This window comes from Nylanderia fulva, unplaced genomic scaffold, assembly GCF_048542155.1.
Source record: "Nylanderia fulva isolate GAGA-0341 unplaced genomic scaffold, ASM4854215v1 Scaffold127, whole genome shotgun sequence".
In the NCBI taxonomy this organism is placed as follows: domain Eukaryota; kingdom Metazoa; phylum Arthropoda; class Insecta; order Hymenoptera; family Formicidae; genus Nylanderia; species Nylanderia fulva.
This window is the reverse complement of record NW_028189485.1, coordinates 63,748-81,068: the sequence shown is the minus strand read 5'-3', so window position 1 is coordinate 81,068 and position 17,321 is coordinate 63,748. Positions and strand designations below refer to the sequence as shown.

General features: G+C 38.3%; 4 protein-coding genes and 1 long non-coding RNA gene across 6 annotated transcripts; 3 read left to right on the top strand and 2 right to left on the bottom strand.

Annotated features, from left to right (window-relative positions):
- The first annotated feature begins 4,361 nt into the window (after positions 1 to 4,361).
- LOC114930684 (uncharacterized) lies at positions 4,362 to 6,111 on the top strand. The gene is made up of 3 exons (XM_085479669.1): positions 4,362 to 4,496; positions 5,004 to 5,109; positions 5,758 to 6,111. The coding sequence occupies exons 2-3, from the start codon at positions 5,009 to 5,011 to the stop codon at positions 5,999 to 6,001; spliced, it is 345 nt and encodes a 114-aa protein (XP_085335795.1). The 5' UTR covers positions 4,362 to 4,496; positions 5,004 to 5,008; the 3' UTR covers positions 6,002 to 6,111.
- Positions 6,112 to 9,794: 3,683 nt separating this feature from the next.
- On the top strand, positions 9,795 to 10,485 carry LOC146724527 (uncharacterized). The gene is made up of 2 exons (XR_014924029.1): positions 9,795 to 9,843; positions 9,939 to 10,485. It is a non-coding gene; the product is annotated as an uncharacterized LOC146724527 (long non-coding RNA).
- Positions 10,486 to 10,642: 157 nt separating this feature from the next.
- LOC146724525 (uncharacterized) lies at positions 10,643 to 16,715 on the top strand. 2 transcript variants are annotated; one of them, XM_085479671.1, is made up of 6 exons: positions 10,643 to 12,431; positions 12,505 to 12,701; positions 12,811 to 13,797; positions 13,859 to 15,647; positions 15,749 to 16,073; positions 16,169 to 16,715. In XM_085479671.1, the coding sequence occupies exons 1-2, from the start codon at positions 12,222 to 12,224 to the stop codon at positions 12,625 to 12,627; spliced, it is 333 nt and encodes a 110-aa protein (XP_085335797.1). In that variant the 5' UTR covers positions 10,643 to 12,221; the 3' UTR covers positions 12,628 to 12,701; positions 12,811 to 13,797; positions 13,859 to 15,647; positions 15,749 to 16,073; positions 16,169 to 16,715. The 2 variants fall into 2 exon arrangements, with proteins under 2 accessions (XP_085335797.1, XP_085335796.1); XM_085479670.1 differs by having other exon boundaries at positions 15,749 to 16,715.
- On the bottom strand, positions 10,811 to 12,082 carry LOC114930691 (uncharacterized). The gene has a single exon (XM_085479676.1). The coding sequence runs from the start codon at positions 12,080 to 12,082 to the stop codon at positions 10,811 to 10,813; it is 1,272 nt and encodes a 423-aa protein (XP_085335802.1).
- LOC146724526 (uncharacterized) lies at positions 12,664 to 15,931 on the bottom strand. The gene is made up of 2 exons (XM_085479675.1): positions 12,864 to 15,931; positions 12,664 to 12,763 (listed from the first exon to the last, which is right to left on the bottom strand). Exons 1-2 carry the CDS (start codon positions 15,929 to 15,931, stop codon positions 12,664 to 12,666), a joined length of 3,168 nt encoding a protein of 1,055 aa, XP_085335801.1.
- Positions 16,716 to 17,321: the final 606 nt, after the last annotated feature.

Sequence of the window (17,321 nt, the reverse complement as noted above, 5' to 3'; positions counted from 1 at the left end):
GGGATCACGCCGATAATGAATTTGGGCATTTTCCACCCGTGGCGTTCCTTATCTTGGCAGGGCCGCCGGGTGCCCCGCGGGGCCCTGCAAATTTGCTTGATGCAAATTTTCTCTCGCCGTTCCTCTTTTCCTCTGCATTGAGTTCCGCTGTTCCTCTATATTGGTCGTCGGGAAGACTCATACGAGCGCACCTCTTTGCGGTTCCTCCCAAAAATCCGCCAGATCGATTGTTTGATCGATGGTGAAATTTTGTGTATCCGGATCTGCGGAGGCTCGAGGCAGAGTATCTCCCGCGCCTTTTGTTTCCGGGGCTCTCTCGCCTCTTGCGAGAGAGTGGTCATCCCCGTCTCTGGTCGGAATCTCTGTGAAAGAAGGAACATTTTACGGCGGTACCTAGGTTCTTAACGGGAGGAGCAATCCAGAACATCTATGTGAAAATAATATTTACCGGGCGTGATCCGGACTTGGTGGCCTCTGCTCGGTCCTAAATCGTCCTCTTCGTCCTCTCCGTTCTCTCAGGCTTTCTCTCTTTCTGTTTCTCCGGTTGAAACACGTACCCTATGCAAAATTGCTCGCCGAAAACGCAAAAATTGCTCAAACAAAAATCATAAATAAAGTAATTCGCGAAACGGATGCGCGAAGCGCATCCTCCGACGCGGTAGTAAACGCAAAAATGATTTTTCGGGTGCTCTCTCTCTCTCAAAGATTGGCGAGAGAGCAAAGGTTCCCGAATTTCCCGCCTTCCCGGCCGGGCCTTCGGCCCTTGTGACGGACAGTAAAAAATGTCACGTCACAATATATATATATATATATATATAACCAAAAGACAACTTAAAACGAGAGTTAAAGAACATGTAAATAATATAAAGTTAGATTCGTTAAGACACTCGGTCATCTCGGAACATATTCTTAATTACCAACACTCATTTAATTGGGAAGACATAAAAATTTTAGATTCCGAATCTAATTTTCAGAAGAGAAATGTTTCTGAAATGATTCATATAAAGGAACAAAAAAACGGTCTAAACTTAAAAAAAGATACCGATATGCTTGACGAGTCATATTTTGACATTCTAGAAGAATTGTCGTATAAATAAATAATAATAATAATAGGAGTCACGGTTTGAATTCGACATATCATATTGTGACACTGTATAATAAACACATTGACTTGGCGGAATCTTGACTAATCATCAATTTAAGTAAGCACTTTTAATCATAATCAAGATCTTTCATAAAAAAATAACTAATTAATATAAATTAATATACCAAAAAAATAAAAATATACTTAAACAAACACGGTGAAATACACTACAATGATGAACCTATTCGGAAATATGCTTGATGATGGGGACTAACTTTTTGATGCTGGATAACATCTAATTGTTTCAATTCTCATATTAAGCAGTTCTGATGATATTCTCAACTAATAATGTGCAAAAGGATTGATGACGTGGAATGGACTGTCAACTTGATCTAATAACAACAGTGAGCTCGTTTGCATGTTTTTTGACATATTCAAAAGTTACCATCTCAGTTAAAAAATGGTTAGCCGATCAAAAACAATATCTATTTTTAATAAATGATATAAGCGTCACCCAATATAAATTTAATGACTCATCAAACCAAAGGTTCATTACAAAATAGACTCCAATGCGTAATATTTCTTAATTTTATTTTTTATATATTTACTGAAGAAGGCTGAGGTAACAGCCGAAACGTTTATTTTTATTTTTTATTAATATCATTGTTTTACATTAGCTGTATTGTGTAAGATGGAAACATGCGACGAATCGAAGTCATGATGAAGTGAAGCTCTGTGTTTACTAATGACCGAGTAATTAGATTCATGTTTCTTAATATTATAGAATTATGTTCTTTTATGCGTGTCCGAAGGTAACGTTTGGTTTGCCCGATATAACATGAAGTGCAATTCTTACAAGAAATTCTGTAGTGTGAGCCTTCCCAGTGAGAAATGATAGTTGAATCGACGTCGATTTGTTGTCGAATTGATGTCGAATCGATGACGATTCGACCAATCATTTCTCACTGAGTTACTTCATCATGACTTTGATTGGTCGCATGTTTCTATCTTACATAATGAAGCTAATGTAAAAAAAAGAGAAATAAGTGAAATGATTTTTATCAAAAAACATAAGAATTCGATAAATTTGCAAAGAAACACGGAAAATTTAAATTCTATTTATGACGATATTCTTAATCTATTTTAATCCTTTTTAATGTATTATATTAATTTATGTTATTATTGCATTATATTATTTTATTATTTTTACTTTACCTTTAATTATTCAGTGTTAGGTGAACATGATGTAACATTAAATCATGTTTAGTACATATGTGAAGTAAAGAACGAGGTTTCATTTGTTTTGTATCGCTTCATGATGAACATTGTTATCACGGTTGTGAACAAATACCTACTATCTCGTTATTTAAGATGTATTAATTAATATTAACGTTTAACATCAGCCTAAAGAGGACCCAATTCATCGATACGTTGCTGCACAAATAAATTAACACCATTAATAATAGCCAGTTGGTCGTTTAAATATTTTCCCGTATATATATATATATATATATATATATATATATATATATTGTATATATATATATATTAAATTTCTGATTTTGCATTTTATTTAAAAGCATCTTTATTTAGTGTAACTTATGGTAAACTCACTCAGCGGAATTTCCAATTCTATTCAGTAAAGATTCAAATTATTCACTTACAAGTAAAGTTAACTTTCTGTTACTTTCCGATTTTGATGAAACTCGGTATACTTGTACAGTAGTCAAAAATAATAGACACGTATTTTTTTATATCGGTAATGGTGCACTTTTAAGGTGCACGCAATCAATATTATGTTCTAAAAAATTCATTTTGTCTCGCTCTTTGCCGAACCCAGGAATAACCAACGAGAAAGTGACGAGAATCTATATTCCCACTATTTTTTGTATTTCTATTATTTATTTTTTTTAATTTTTAGAGTCTTTTCGCGCGTCGCGAATACTTAGGAGGAACGATGCGGGAATTAATTAACGTTATGCAATGATTAATAGTAACTGAGTATATTCTTCAACGCAAACTATAAATGTTAATACATGTACTTGTATCGCTCGGATTAATAACGTAATGCGTCCGTGCGCGGCAACTGTCGAAGACGGAATCTCTCGTCATCTTAAAAATGTTCTATTTATACCTTGCCTCAAAAACGCCCTTCGCTAGGCTTCGAGAAGCTTCGCAAATTTTCTATCTATTTTACTTGTTTGTTTCTGTCCTACTCGTCTTTCGTCTCGTCTGTTATATTTTATTTATATTTATTTGTGCCTTTGTCCTTTTCGTATATGTGAGTGTCCGTGTTCGTGTGCGTGTTTTCTTTATTAATTTCAGGGAAGTATGTGACGATGTAATCGCCACAAATTTAAAAATTTTTAATATTTTAATTTAAAATATTTTTTTATATTATCTATGTACCATATAATCACGTCACTTCTCACTAATTTTTTTATTTTTATAATTTTCGCAGAAATAACATATAAAAAAAAATCTTTTATACATAACGAATTTTCACACCAAGTATACTTTATAATTGTTATATCGTTGCATAATGCACATGTATCTTCACAATTTTTAAATTTTATATAAATTTATAAATTATTCAATAAGTATTCGTGGTACAAAAATGGCTACTTACAAGAGAAACTACTTATGTAAGTTATAGATAATCCCGTAGATTATTGTTTTAAAAATTGTAAAGATACATGTGCATATTATGCAACGATATATCAATCATAAAGTGTGCTTGGTGTGGAAAAATCGTTATGTATGAAATATTTTTTTATCATTTCTGCAAAAATTATAAAAATGAAAAAATAAGAGAAAAGTAACGTAATTATAGATAATTTAAAAACAATTATAAAAAATTAAAATATTAAAAATTTTTAATTAAAAAAAAATTTTTTAATTAAAAAAATAAAAAATAAAAATAATAAATAATAAAAATACAAAAAGAAATAGTGGGAATAGATTCTCGCCACCTTCTCGTCGGTTTTTTTTTGGATTCGGCAAAGAGCGAGAAAAAATGGATTTTTCAGACCATAAATTGGTTGCGCGAACCTTAAAAGTGCACCATTGTCGATATAAAAAAAATACGTGTCTATTATTTTTTACTACTGTACAAGCATACCGAGTTTTATCAAAATCGGCGAGTAACAGAAAGGTAACTTTACTTGTTAGTGAAAATTCAAACTCTATTTAGCCGAGACTCGAATCTTGTTTAGCTGAGTGTCGATAAAGTAGGATTTGAATTTTTCCTATAAGCGAGATTTGACGTGATTCGAGTTTTCCCTCCCTAAAGCAGATAAGTTTCTGGTTTTAGGTTGTACGCAAAAGAGTTTTGCAAAAAATATTAGATTTGTTTTGTGTGTAAGGGCGTTTTGTGTGCAAGAATATCTTTTGGTTTCAAGAATTTATCATTGTAATTCTCGTTGATTGATAATTTAAACAATTTCTAACAATTTTATCATATTTTTACCTTATCTTTCTTACATATCTTTGTTGTACTTACATGATCTTTTGAAGAAATAATGTTTTTACTCCTGTGTAATATTATTGTGCCACTAAATAACGTAAATTTAAAATAGATCAATGTAATATTAATACTACATAAAATTTAGCTTTATTTTATACAGTATTTTGGGAAGCTCTGTTGATTCTGAATTAAATTATGGAAAAAATATATGCATAAAAGAAGGATATTAATCCTGTCGTAATTTTAAGATAACTGAAGAGAAAAGTAAACCATTTTACATTAGTTACATTGTTGCTATTACAAACTATATTAGGAAAATCTATTTTTCTACATCCAAACAATGATGTTGAGATTTAACATATTAAGACGAAAGAAATTGTTTTATTTTTAACTTTAACTTAAATTGCATGTATGTCGCATCAATATTTAGTTACAATATTACATTTATAACAGGTATAATGGAAAATGTAAAAAGGACATTTGATGTAAACCAGAAGGCAATGGTCAACAAGCTACATAACATGCAGTGGCTGAAACATGCATCTCATTCATTGAATCCGTATGTTTAATCTTTACTTAAGATATAATTTTTGTATTGACATTGCTCTTGTGTGATATAAATTTTATTATTCATAATTTATCAATAAGTCAATCTATGTATGTATTTTTCTCCTTAGTAATACTATAGTTGTATAATGTATTAATAAAAAAATCTTATAATTATTGATTGTGCAATATATTACTTATATATAAAATATACAATTAATATGTAATTAATATATAAGTTATATTATTAATTTAAAGTATATAAAACTATCACAAGTTATACTTAAGTTTATAATATGCATCAATACTCTGGTGCATATGTGCAGGATCTTATATATAATAAATTAAGAAAAATAAAAATCTTTAAAGACAGAGATTATAATAAATCTTTTCAATAATGAAAAAAGGATGTAGAATCTTGCTCTTTTCGATAAGTTGGAATTTTTAAATTTTAAGATACATTAATACAATAAAAATATAAAATGTAGGATCTACAGTTCTGGGAACTAGTTCATACACAATTTATATTAATATTTGTCTTATATAAATTTTTAACTAGCTGGGTATATATAAATGGATGGATTAAAAAAAGATATATTTCTTTTTGTAATATTGCTTCTGCTTATACTTGAAAATTATTTTTATCGATTTGTTATTTCAGTGGAAAGGTGAAGCGTATACAAAAGCTTGATGCGAATAATAAATTAGAAATTAAAGATTTATTAACAGAAAATATTGAGACATTATACTCAATTGAAAACTCTCACAAATATCATTCCATGAAGCCATACAAAAGAGATTTATCTATTGATGTAATGCAAGATGATGCATATTTACCTAACCCGTTTCCAAATTCCAAAATGTTGATTAATCGTAAGGATAAAGGAGAAAAAAAAATATGTTAATGATTGCAAAAAGCATTGCAACAGCAAAATTGGATGCTCAATGTTATTCAAATAAGATGAAAAAAGATCAATCAAATAAAAAAATATCACAAAATAATGCTGAAGATATTATGCAGTAAGTGTAAAGAAAACTTAATTTTTTTATATAATTATATATTTTTTTATTAATATTAAAATACTCAGTTTTCAGTAATCATACCTTAATACTTTTTTGCACAGAATAATGAGACCAATCAACTGGCATAAAGAAAACAGATAATTGTTTTAAAAAAATATGTAATATTCAACATTCAGCTGCATACTTGTTTTATAAGCAACTATGTGTTTTTGTACACCACTTGATTGGTCTCATTATTCCGTACATAAAAGTGTTAAGGTATAATTACTGAAAACTGAGTATTTTATAAGATATATATATATATTTTACATTTTATGTCAAAAAATTGTTAACTTTAAACCTTTATAACTTAAAAAGTACTCCATAAAAATAATAATTTATTATAGGGCTTTAGAAAGCTGTTAAGATAATCTATAAAAATATGCAAAAAAAAATAGGTATTTCTATTTAAAAAATTAAAATTGACCTTTACGTGACTTTTAAATGATTTTACGAGATCAAATCAATGGCACTATCTACATCATTATATCTCCCTTCGAGTCAAACAACTTTTATTTGAAACATTTTTCCGTATCGTCCATATTTTTTTAGATATTTGCGTGGAAAAATTAAAATAAAACACTTTGTATATCACAATGACAAGTCATCAGTGCAGCAGTAATAAATAGCGTGTAAGATGCAGTTGTAGACAATTATTCATTTCGTTCTCGTGTTTTCTGCCTTTTTTCGAAAATATATGTCCCGATATCTTAGAAGAACTTTCTTGAGTTATCCATTTTCTTTCACTGTTCATTTACTGAATTCACTTATGGATGCGATCAGATTGATCGGAATCATTTGTTTGCTATCGTTTTACGGTCGTCTTAATAAGATGCGACCCTCTAGTCAAACGAACCCGTAGAAAAAATAATTCAGTCTGATTGAATAAAAAACGAGCTTAATCCCGATGTATTTTCCAGCATTGTAAGTATTACCTTTTTTTTAACTCATTAAAATTAAAATTTTCATTATTCTTATTAGCTGAATTTCTTCAATACTGTCAAATAATGATTGAAGAACGTGATCTAATATGGCAATTGCTGCTTCTTCTTTTTTTTCTCTTTTTTAAATTCAAAAACTAAATTTCATAAAGTTTCATACATATATTTATACATACATATATTTATACATATTATTAATTACATATAATATTTATTTTTTTAACTTGCTTTAAAGAACGATCATAACCCAGACAGCACACAATATTTATGATAAAGATTCATAAATATTTATGAATATATATTTTTTCAAATATATTATATAAATATTTTGAAAATGTTTTATAAAAACCTTTATTTAACATATTATAAAAACATAGATTAAATATTTCATATAATATTTATGGTATGTAAAGATAAATATTTATAGTAATTATTTTATAAATATTCTTTAATTAAATAATTGTTAGTTCTTTCATTTACCGCTATGTGACGTATCTCGTATTTGATTTTCGTCGTGAGAATTATATAAGGCTGGCAAAAACGGAAATTAATCAAATTAAAAATGCCATAAAATTATTTCTATTTTTGAGCTACATTCTGCAGAATGTCTTTTAATAGAATGTCTTGTAACAAATAAATTTACGTATATCTCGACGTGTGCGTAAATTTATTTGTTGAACTATTCTGTTGCCTAAGTAGTATATTCAGTGTATATTATAATTTTATATTCTATTTTAAAATAAATGTCTAATAAGTTATTTAAAATACTGCTTTGAAATACTTTAAAATATTTTACTCGGTATATTATATATATACTATATTATGAGTCATTCCACGTCAAATCGGCCACCCCCTGCTTAAAATTGTATTGAAATCTAACTTGAGATAACAAAATTTAATTTAAAGCTTCTAGATTTTGATACTGTCCGATGATTTTGAAAAAAAAAAATTAAAGTAGAGATTTTATATTCAATAATAAGTACTATCTTATAAAAACTACTATTTCTTGCAGATAAAGTGCAAAAGTCAAGTTTTCAATATACTTTTACCTGCTGAATCAGAATCTGAAAAACACATGTAAAAATATTAAAATAATATAAATAAATAATTAAATAAATTATATGTATATCTTGCAAATAAATACTTAGTTATTATTGATTAGGTGTCCACTTTTTTGTGAAAGATGAAAATATTTTTATTATTTCTAACAATGTTTTCTTTTCTTCTTAATACTGAATTTCTGTGCCATAACATTAATAGTTATTGTAATCTGCATAATTATACCATTTGTCAATATCAGTTTTTAATGATATAATGTTTAACATTATTGCATTGTAAAAGATTGATATCATCTCGTGCAACTCTACTTCATTAAAAGCTCATTAAAAATTTATATTGACAAATGGTATAATTGTGCTGAATACAATATCTGATTAATGTTACGACACACAATTATTGTATTAAAAAGAGAAACGTTCTTCAAAATATTTACACTAGTTTCAAAGATGATATCACTAATAACTATAAATGTATTTATTTGCAAAATTATATAATTTTTTTTCAGATTAGAATAAAGCAAAATTATGTTGAAAATTATTTTTGTACCTTATCTGCAAGAAATAGTACAGATTTGAATAATAAAAAAAAACACTAAAGATCATTTTCTATTCGACTGATCGAAGTCATTACCTGAAATTTTTCAAAATCACTAGACAGCATCAAAAACAATAGCATAAAAGTTTTAAGCTTAATTTTAGCAAATCTAATTTATTTTAATGTAATTTTTTTTAACAGGTCGATTCGGAATATAATTCATATATATACCTATTATATGTACCACTATTATTTCTCTCTCTCTCTAATAAAAAATTTCTAATAAAATATTTGTTGTAACCTATTTAATGTGATTAAAGCAAATACATAATTTTATGTATATTGCAATTGGGATATATAGTCAATAAAATTATTTTAATTGCGATAATATGAGAGAGAAACATAGACAATAGTATAATCCTTACACAATTTTTTCTAAGATAATTTTGATTAAGTTTTACACAACATCGTGCAAAAATACTTCACCCTATAATTTTTTAAAATTATAATTACTATTAATTTTATAATTAATTTTTTTAATTTTAATTAGGTGTCATTAATTCTTATATAATTTTATTTTGGATTTCATAATTATTTACGATTATTATTATGAGAATTTATATTAATTACATATTGTACATGATGTTTTAAATTTATATTTTTATTATTATTTTAAAAACACCATTACTTCGAAAATGGATGTTATTCTCATTTTAACTGAACCTTCTTGCAAACAGAGATAATAAAAAATGCGGATTATCCCGCAAAATCGACACAAGATGGATCTTTCGACATTACACTGCATCCCAGGTGGCAATAACTCTCTACTCGTATTATTGGTACACGGTGTTTTTTGCAATAGCATTGTTTGGATCGCTCTTTGGCAAAGACAAATTGCTCGGTACGACTTTTTGGTCAATTATCGAAAAATATTCTAATATTGTCAATCAAACCACATTATTGGAAAAATATCTAACGATAAGAGAAAAATCTCAAATTTAAATATTGAACGAAACTTAAAATATATATAAAAAGATATTATATGAGAAGACTAGCTCCCGCGCTTCGCACTCTCGGCACGCATTTATTAAGTTTGTTTGGTGTTCGCGAACGCGCTGCGTGAACAAAGGATCGCGCTGCACAAAGGCTGAGTCAGTTTTTCGTAAAACAAAGACTTTAATAATATCACACACGTATTGACAAAATACTATAACAACTTATTACAAAACCTTAATTATCTTTACAGTGAAATCGGAATCAAAAATCAAAGTGCGGAATAGCGGCGGTCGTCAACGAATTTTGCGGTTTATCGGATAAGCGGTTTGCGATATGTTTTCACGACGGAAAAGCGATAAAGCTGGCAAGCGGGGTGAGAGCTCCTCATTTATAATTTCCGGAGCGGAGCCCACCTTCGTGTGACGCGCCAATAATTTTGCGTCTTTTTAAAGTTGCGCGAGGTGACCTGAGCGTATTACGCGTAATTGGCCGCTGTCAAATTTGACAGAACAACGGCTGTTAGAAAGCATGCGCGAGCTGGCAATCACGATGATTATTGGCGAAACGAGGCGCCCGTGAGAAGCCGCGCATGCTCAAGAAAATATAATTATTCGGCGGAACGGTTGCGACACCGTTAATTGTTTATATTTCGAGCGTGTTTTTATACGACAGGATAATTTGTGTCGCGATATGTTTTCCAGAAAAAAACATATAAAAAACGATATGCCTGTTGACTTGCGATCGGAAGCGAATATTCTAGAATATTCCATTTAAAAATATAATATTTTATTACACAAGTAGTTTTCTATTATGCGTTTCAAACATTCCCGCCCGCCTTGTCGCACAGAGACAACATATTGTGGTATTTCGGTCGCGGAATCGCAAGTCGATAGTGATCGATGGTGGGGCAGGCGCGCCGGCGCGGCGAGGTTCACGTGATGATCGCGTGTAAAGTGAATCGATCAGCTGAGACGGCGAAAGTATGTGGCAGATGTGAACGGCGAGTGACCGATGCAGTGAGCGGTGAAAACGAGACAAGTGTTATAGTGAGGTGGTGAGTGAAATGAGTGAAGCGTGACAGTTGATATGGTGCATGACGTGATGATCGTGTAGTGAGTGATGCTATGCGTCAACGTGCGGTGTAGGAACGTCGTTCACGCCCGGAAGAAACACGAGCTTGACGAGTGGGCGCACGAGCTCGGACGTGGCCGTTCGGATCGTCACTACGCGTGTAACTCCATCGTCCCCGGGATGCAAACGCGATATGCGAGCGAGGGGCCATCGGTTCGGGGGGGTGATCTCGGAGCGAACGAGGCAGAGATCGCCGACGTGGGGTGCAGGTGCATCCTTGAGCCACTTGGTGCGTGGGGCGAGTCCGTGCATGTATTCGGATGACCATCGCTGCCAGAAGTGATCCCTCATCCGCTGCAGATGACGCCAACGTGACAAGGTGGACACCGTCTGCTCTGTCAATGACGGTTCTGACAAGGCGAGGAGCGGTGTCCCGATGAGGAAGTGACCGGGGGTCAGCGCCGAAACGTCCTCTGGATCATCTGAGAGTGCCTGCAACGGACGTGAGTTAAGACAGGCTTCAATTTGTGCAAGGAGTGTGCTCAACTCCTCGAACGTGAGGGTGGTCGCGCCGATCACCCGACGGAGGTGGAACTTGGTCGACTTTACGGCGGCCTCCCATAAACCACCAAAATGCGGGGCCGCTGGCGGGTTGAAGTGCCAGCGGATTCCTTGAGCGGTGGCGGCAAGGATGACACTTTGACCTTCGGCTGTCGCTGCGTTGAAGAGACCTCGCAGCGTCCGATCTGCTCCGATGAAAGTCGTGCCACAGTCGCTGTAGATCTCAGCACACAGGCCCCTGCGGGAGACGAAGCGGCGCAGAGCGGCGATGAAGGCCTCCGAGGTGTAGTCTGAGACGACTTCTAAGTGAACGGCCTTTGACCAGAAGCAGACGAAGACTGCGATGTACCCCTTGTGCGCACGGTGTCCACGCCCCTTGCTGGTCCGGAGGAGGATTGGTCCCGCGTAGTCCAAGCCGGTGCTGAGGAACGGTCGAGTTGGCGTTACTCGCTCCCGAGGAAGGTTACCCATCGGAGGCTGTGGTGTGGCGGCGCGCCATCGAGTGCAGGTTATGCATCGGTGTAGCTGCTGTTTGACGGTAGTCCTTCCTCGAGGCACCCAGAAGCGCAGGCGGAGCAGGCCGAGAGTCAGTTGCACACCTCCGTGCAGCGTCTGTCGGTGGCAGGAATCGATCACCAGCCGAGTCAACCATGATGCCGCCGGGATGATCATTGGATGTTTCTCGTCGAGTGGTAGCTGAGCATGTTTGAGACGTCCTCCGACGCGCAGCACGCCTTGATCATCGAGGACCGGACTTAACATCGCTAGGTGGCTTCGTGGTGGGCTAGTGCGTCCAGCAGAAGCCGCAGCTACGTCCGTAGGAAAGTGGAGCGCCTGCACCACTCGCAGCCATCGAAATAAGGCGACGTCCAGCTCGTCCGGATGCAATAGACGGCCAGGTATGGCGTCACGTCTCGCCTTATTGAGCCATCGCCGACACCATGCCGTAACCCGCAGCAGCCTGTGCAGCGTTGGAAATCGGAGGAGGAGGTCAGGTTCTGCCGAGACCGGTGCCTTGATTACCAGACCGGTGGCTCGCTGCTCCGGGAGGTCATCCTCTGGGACGTCGATGTTTGAACCCGGCCATGCAGTCTCGTCTCCTGAGAGCCAGGTAGGTCCTGTCCACCACAACTCATGATTGATTAATTCAGCAGGAGTAACACCGCGCGATGCGCAATCTGCAGGATTCTCTCGTCCAGCGACGTGTCTCCATTGAGCGTCTGGAAGCAGGGTCTGGATCTGAGATACTCGGTTGGCGACGAAGGTTTTCCAACGAGTGCTGTGTCCGCGGATCCAATGAAGTGTGACCCTTGAATCTGACCACAGATGCACCGGCGTCGTTGTCAAACCGAGAGTAGCGCGCACGTGGAGCATGAGCGTGGTAAGTAGAGCTGTTGCACAGAGTTCCAAGCGAGGTAACGACACCTGCTTGACAGGCGCGACCTTCGATTTTGCCATCAATAGGTTGATTGACGTTTTTTCTGTTGCAGCGTTGCGGATGTACACCACGGCGGCGTATCCTCGCTCTGAAGCGTCGGCAAACCCATGGAGCTGCAGTTGCGAATGGTCGTCCCCGGTGTTGAGCCAGCGAGTTACACGAATGTTATCCAATAGAGGAAGCTGATCCAACAACTGCCTCCAGCGGTGTGCGTCCTGATCAGGCAGCGGAGAGTCCCAATCCAGCCGTTGAAGCCACGTCGTCTGGATCAGGATTTTGGCTCTGATGACGACAGGCGCGAGCCAACCCATCGGATCAAAGAGCCGAGCCGTTTCGGCTAGAACTCGTCGCTTTGTGAGATCAGTGACTGGACGTGGACGAATTGAGAAGGAGAACCAATCGCCTTGAGGATGCCATCGGAGGCCCAGGGTAGCGTGACTCTCTTCTTCCCATGAGTGCGGCCCACGTTGCAGCTGATGTTCTGGTGGAATTCCTGTGAGCACCTGAGGATCGTTGGCGGCCCACTTTCTCAAAGGAAATCCGCCCGCCGTGCAAAGACTCCGTAGTTCCTGCTGAAGGTCGATAGCATCTTCCAAGCTATCGGCGCCGGTGACCACGTCGTCGACGTAGCAGTCGTGTCGCAGTGCCTTGACTCCGCGTGGATATCGTGCCTCTTCGTCTGCTGCGAGTTGATGAAGAGTCCTGATGGCGAGGAAGGGTGCACACGCTAGCCCATAGGTCACGGTCCTCAGCTCGTACTCGTGGACGTCGTCAGAGCTGTTGTGGCGCCACAGGATAGTTTGCAGGCGACAGTCCTCCGGATGCACGAGGATTTGTCGGTACATTTTCTCGATGTCCGTGACGAGCACGAACCGATGCCAACGCCAACGAAGTAGGACGTCAGCGAGTGCTGGCAAGAGATTGGCTCCAGTGAGGAGGTGTGCGTTCAGCGACTCTCCGGACCGTGTGCGCTGGGAGCCGTTGAACACGACCCTGAGCTTCGTGGTCGTGCTTGACTCCTTGAGGACCCCGTGATGCGGTAAGTAACACCTGGGGCTGCCAGTTGTTGTAATTGTGCTAACCTTCTCCATATGTTGTAGGTTCTCGTATTCCTCCATGAAGTCTAGATAGAGGTCACCGAAACGACGATCTCGTGCTCCTTTCCGCTCCATGGCATCCAGTAGGCGTTCAGCAGGTCGACGAGTCTCGCTGAGCGATGTCGGCGGCGGTGAAGTAAATGGCAGCCTCACCATGTATCGTCCACTGGACGTGCGTGTGACCGTGCGCACGTAGATGTCCTCGCATCTGGCTTCATCGGCGGTAAGCGGTGTCCCAGCCACTGGCTCGTGTTCCTGCTCCCAGAAGCGTCGAACCATGTCAGCGAGGTCGTGGTCTGCGGTGCACTGGAACGTGCTGCGATGTCCTTCGGTTGCTGCTGCATCGTAGCTCCCGGACAGGATCCATCCTAAGCTCGTCTGTTGGGCGATCGGCATCCGTGATCCGCCCTTGCGAAGACCTTCCTCGAGGATCAATGCGTAAACTTCTGCTCCAAGAAGTAACTCCGCAGGATCGTCGTCCAGGAAGCGCGGGTCGGCCAGTCGAAGTCCTTGGATGTGAGGCCAGCTACGATCTTCGCGTTGAGAGGTGCCTTGCTGCAATGAGATGCGAGGCAGCACAAAAGCAACCACGCGGAGCTCGACATTGGTCACGTCAGATGTGATGTCTAGCGTGACCTTGCCACGCGCTGATCCAGAGCGAGTCCCTCCGATGCCAAAGATGGACAGATCTGTTGAAGCTCGAGGCAGCCGAAGACGCTGAGCCAGTGCCTCAGAGATGATGGACACCTCGGAGCACTGGTCTATCAGGACTCGAACCTCGTGTGGTGATCCGTAGCGATCAGCGATCTTGACGCGAGCGGTTGCGAGGAGGACGGCCTTGTGTGTTTCAGTTTGCCGTGCCGTGGCCAGTGTGGTGGCAAGTGAAGTGGCCTCAGCAGATGGTGTTGATGTGGCTGCCCCGTGCAGCATGGTGTGGTGTCGCGCGTTGCACGTGAGGCAGTTCCTTTTTGACTGACACCGTGCTAGGAAATGATTGCCTAGGCAGTTGAAGCACAGTCGGTTGGCCTCCACGAACGTTTTCCGCTCAACCGCGGTCTTGGCCTTGAAGCCCTTGCACGTCATCAGTGTATGGTTTTCACGGCACAGTACACACTGAGGTGAATCTGTGCCCTGGTGCTTCGTGACGTGCGCTTTGACGAATCGTGATGTCTCTCCAGATCCCTTTGTGACACTCCTCGGTCGTGCGGCGTTGAGTGTCAAGATCCGTCGACTAATGAAGTCGAGAAGTGCCTCGTTCCGTGGTGGTTCGGTGGGGTCTGAAGTGGTTGACTCCCATTCGAGACGAGTGCGTGCGTCGAACAATTCGACGACCATGTGGTTGAACAGATCCATCCCGTGCGAGTTGATAGGACGTCCGATGCTCTCCTGTGCGTTGACTGCGGCGGTGACAGCGTTGTGAATGCGGCTCAGCTCCTCGGCGGTATCTCCCTTCATCTTTGGCACGGCGGTAAACGTGGCAAAGTTGGAGCGGATCAACTCTCTTTTGTTATTGTAGTGCTTGTCCAAGATTGCCCAAGCGCGATCGTAGTTGTCACTCGTGACAGGTAGTGACCTTATCAACTTTTCAGCCGGACCTGTCAGACACGAGCGGAGGTGATGAAGGCGCTCAATGTTCGAGATTGAATTGCTGCTCACGACTGACAGGAAGAGATCGCGAAAGGATGGCCAGTCAGCGTAGGCGCCAGAGAACGGCGGCAACTTGATGCGCGGCAGCGAAGACTTTGATGCGACGTCGACGGATGGAGACACGTTCGGCTTCCGAAAATGTTCGGTATAACTATCTAAAGTACTGCGTTGTGCAACGTACAGATTTTCCGTATCGCCATGTAACTCCGACTTGTAGTAATCGCTCTCGCAAAATTTTTCTTTCAGAGCCGCTCGAATGAGATCATGCTGTGTCTCGAATTTCGTCCACAGCTGATCTAAGATTCTGGTGCGTGTGGATACGGCACTGGCGGTGATGTTGGTGGTGCCCAGCTTCTTCAAATATTCCACGGAACGTGAAATGCGGACCTGGATCTCACGTTGACAGTCGATCAACGTGTTTACATCCATGGTGAACTAAGAGCGCCCACGAACTACACGAAGTCACGTTCACAAACTTGCGGGTGCCGGCGAGAAGTATCCGGCTCGAAGGACCAGAAATATGTTCGCGAACGCGCTGCGTGAACAAAGGATCGCGCTGCACAAAGGCTGAGTCAGTTTTTCGTAAAACAAAGACTTTAATAATATCACACACGTATTGACAAAATACTATAACAACTTATTACAAAACCTTAATTATCTTTACAGTGAAATCGGAATCAAAAATCAAAGTGCGGAATAGCGGCGGTCGTCAACGAATTTTGCGGTTTATCGGATAAGCGGTTTGCGATATGTTTTCACGACGGAAAAGCGATAAAGCTGGCAAGCGGGGTGAGAGCTCCTCATTTATAATTTCCGGAGCGGAGCCCACCTTCGTGTGACGCGCCAATAATTTTGCGTCTTTTTAAAGTTGCGCGAGGTGACCTGAGCGTATTACGCGTAATTGGCCGCTGTCAAATTTGACAGAACAACGGCTGTTAGAAAGCATGCGCGAGCTGGCAATCACGATGATTATTGGCGAAACGAGGCGCCCGTGAGAAGCCGCGCATGCTCAAGAAAATATAATTATTCGGCGGAACGGTTGCGACACCGTTAATTGTTTATATTTCGAGCGTGTTTTTATACGACAGGATAATTTGTGTCGCGATATGTTTTCCAGAAAAAAACATATAAAAAACGATATGCCTGTTGACTTGCGATCGGAAGCGAATATTCTAGAATATTCCATTTAAAAATATAATATTTTATTACACAAGTAGTTTTCTATTATGCGTTTCAAACATTTGGCATTTATTTTTTTTAATAATTAAAAACCTTTACAAAAATAACATTCCAAGAGCAAGAGTATTATTGCTCTCATCAAGAATAAGTATTGTTTGATCTTTGGTCAGCAACTTATTTATATAGTCATTTATCAAATAACTCACGTCAAGAAATAGAAGCTTATATCATCCCTAAGGGGTGATTTTGACAAAATCTCACCAAATTTTGACACCGATTTAAAAAAGATCAATCCATTACACGTGCGTGTGTATGTGTGTAGGATTCTCATCGCGATTCCCTGCTGTGACATACTGATTTAATAAAGAAAAAAAAGAGATATGTACCTTATATCACTCCTAAGATCTCAAGGAATATGTTAATGCTATGAACATCAGTCCAGTAGTTTTTAAATTAATAACGTTCAAACATACACCACCCGTAAAAATTTTATATATTATTATAGATACAAATGAAATATTGCAATGATGTTTTTCTTTTGTTTTCTAAGTTTTGTTTACTATCTATTAATCTGGTTACTTTACAAAATAGATAATTTTGTGAACCTTGTGCCTGATATCGGCATATAAATGTCAGTCTT

What these genes read in the sequence shown, in the direction of transcription:
- LOC146724525 (XM_085479671.1), top strand. Translation starts at nt 12,222, where the DNA reads ATGGCGTCACGTCTCGCCTTATTGAGCCATCGCCGACACCATGCCGTA. An exon ending in TCTCGTCTCCTGAGAGCCAG is followed by an intron (nt 12,432 to 12,504) that starts GTAGGTCCTGTC and finishes CGCAATCTGCAG; the next exon opens with GATTCTCTCGTCCAGCGACG.
- LOC114930691 (XM_085479676.1), bottom strand. Translation starts at nt 12,082, where the DNA reads ATGTTAAGTCCGGTCCTCGATGATCAAGGCGTGCTGCGCGTCGGAGGA.
- LOC114930684 (XM_085479669.1), top strand. Translation starts at nt 5,009, where the DNA reads ATGGAAAATGTAAAAAGGACATTTGATGTAAACCAGAAGGCAATGGTC. An exon ending in GCATCTCATTCATTGAATCC is followed by an intron (nt 5,110 to 5,757) that starts GTATGTTTAATC and finishes TTGTTATTTCAG; the next exon opens with TGGAAAGGTGAAGCGTATAC.
- LOC146724526 (XM_085479675.1), bottom strand. Translation starts at nt 15,931, where the DNA reads ATGGATGTAAACACGTTGATCGACTGTCAACGTGAGATCCAGGTCCGC. An exon ending in TCGCAACTGCAGCTCCATGG is followed by an intron (nt 12,764 to 12,863) that starts GTTTGCCGACGC and finishes GCAAAATCGAAG; the next exon opens with GTCGCGCCTGTCAAGCAGGT.